At 41.1% G+C, this 1,962-nt stretch overlaps 1 protein-coding gene across 1 annotated transcript; it reads left to right on the top strand.

Annotated features, from left to right (window-relative positions):
- Nucleotides 1-251: 251 nt before the first annotated feature.
- Nucleotides 252-995, top strand: LOC148877324 (uncharacterized). The gene has a single exon (XM_088969614.1). It carries the CDS (start codon nucleotides 252-254, stop codon nucleotides 993-995), a length of 744 nt encoding a protein of 247 aa, XP_088825740.1.
- Nucleotides 996-1,962: the final 967 nt, after the last annotated feature.

The following is a 1,962-nucleotide window of genomic DNA, read 5'->3' as shown; positions in this document are numbered from 1 at the left end:
ACAATCAAATATGCAATTTCCTTCTTTTCTTTTCTGTAGATGGTATCAGAAGACTCTTCCACATGAAACCTTGCTGAAGCTCTGTCTACAACAACGAATGCAAGATGGGTCTAGAGACCAAAAGCAGTTGCAGCAGTGAGAGATTCACATATCTCTTCTCTCCATATTACCTCCATCCATCCGACGACCCTAGTACCGCCTTAGTCTCCTGCCTGTTAACGGGATAGAATTATCAGACATGGAGGCATGTAATGATCAACACGCTCAATGCCAAAAATAAAGCTGGATTTGTGGATGGAACGATCAGAAAACCAGATCGTTCGAAGATGATGGAATGGCTAGCATGGCCGAAATGCAATTCAATGGTGATATCTTGGATTTTCAATGCACTCGCCCAAGAATTACATCAAAGTATCGCCTACATATGTCAAGAATACCAAGACCTCGAACAACATTTTTCTCCAGGAAATGCCCCTCGGATCTTCCACTTAAAGAGAAATCTTGCACTCTTGAAGCAAGATGATCTTCTTGTAGTTGTCTATTACACAAAGATGAAGGGGATATGGGACAAACTCGCTACGTTCTCAAGGGCTCCAACCTGTTCATGCGGAGGTGCTGCGAAAGAATTCTTTGCCGAAAAAGAAAATGAATACGTATTTCAATTTCTTGTTGGTTTAAATGAGAGATTCACTCCTATCAGGTCCAGCATTCTTGGCATGGAACCTCTACCAAATATCACCAAAGTCTATGCATTAGTGTCCCAAGAAGAAAATTATCAAGAATTAGCAATCCAACAAGCATCGACAGTAGAGGCAGTAGCCATGAATGTAGCAGCACAACCACAACGTGGAAACTTCAAGAATAGCAATGACAAGCCTAAACTACGGTACAATCACTGTAAGAAACAGGGACACACCAAAGACCATTGTTATGAGATTTTCGCATACCCACCAAACTGGGAAACCAGGGGTGATCAAAAGGAAAAGCTCCATTGAAGACAAATAATTCTAACGCTGAGTCTTCCAATCCAAATACAGAAGTCTCACCTATCAATGGACTCTCATTTGAACAATACCGACTGTTGATTGACCTTCTCAATGGTGGAAAGCCCAACATCTCCAACTTTGCAGGTACAGTTAACTGGTTCATGAATTCTGATATTTGGTTATTAGACAGTGGTGCGATTGATCACATGGCACCTTTTCATTCTGAGCATCATACTATTAACCAATCCAGTATCAGACCTGTTCAATTGTCGAATGGAACATGTCTACCCGTTCAATCCAGAGGCAATGTGTCTCTCTGTCCTGAACTTAGCTTGCAAAATGTATTGTTCATTTCTGGTTTCCACTACAATTTGGCATCCATTAGCAAATTCACGTCACAGTTAAACTGTGCTACCATATTTTTCCCAACTTTCTGCGTTTTGTAGGACTTGACCTCCAAGAGAGTGATTGGGGTGAGTCTACTGCGTGATCGACTATACTACCTGGCACCAGCGAGCTCGATGGTGGCTCTGCAAACTCATGTTGAATCTTCTGGTTTCTTATGATCGGTTAGCCTTCATCAAAGATCTTCACATTACTATACCTGCTACTGTATGTTGTGATACTTGTATGCATGCAAAGCAAACTCTCCTGTCTTTTCCCATTAGGAATCCTAGATCAACATGCATTTTTTCTTAGTTCATTGTGATATATGGGGGAGCTATAATTAAGACACCATCCCTCTCAGGGGCATGGTACTTCCTAACAATTGCTGATGACTTCCACATGGATGTATCTATTGAAGACCAAATCTGAAGCCTACACATATCTTGTCATGTTGTGTACCATGGTCAATACTCAATATGATAGCAAGGTTCAATGTGTTCGATCTGACAATGGTTCGGAATTCTTATCTAGTCCTATGAAGAATTTCTCAGCTGAACATGGTATCATGCAACAAACCTCATGTGTAGAT

Source organism: Nelumbo lutea, chromosome 1 (genome assembly GCF_056320005.1).
Source record: "Nelumbo lutea isolate HS-2025 chromosome 1, American lotus-T2T, whole genome shotgun sequence".
NCBI lineage: Eukaryota > Viridiplantae > Streptophyta > Magnoliopsida > Proteales > Nelumbonaceae > Nelumbo > Nelumbo lutea.
Note: the sequence above shows the minus strand (reverse complement) of the source record. Positions and strands in the feature narration are given on the sequence as shown.

Coding starts and splice junctions, on each gene's coding strand:
- LOC148877324 (XM_088969614.1), top strand. CDS start 252: ATGATCAACACGCTCAATGCCAAAAATAAAGCTGGATTTGTGGATGGA.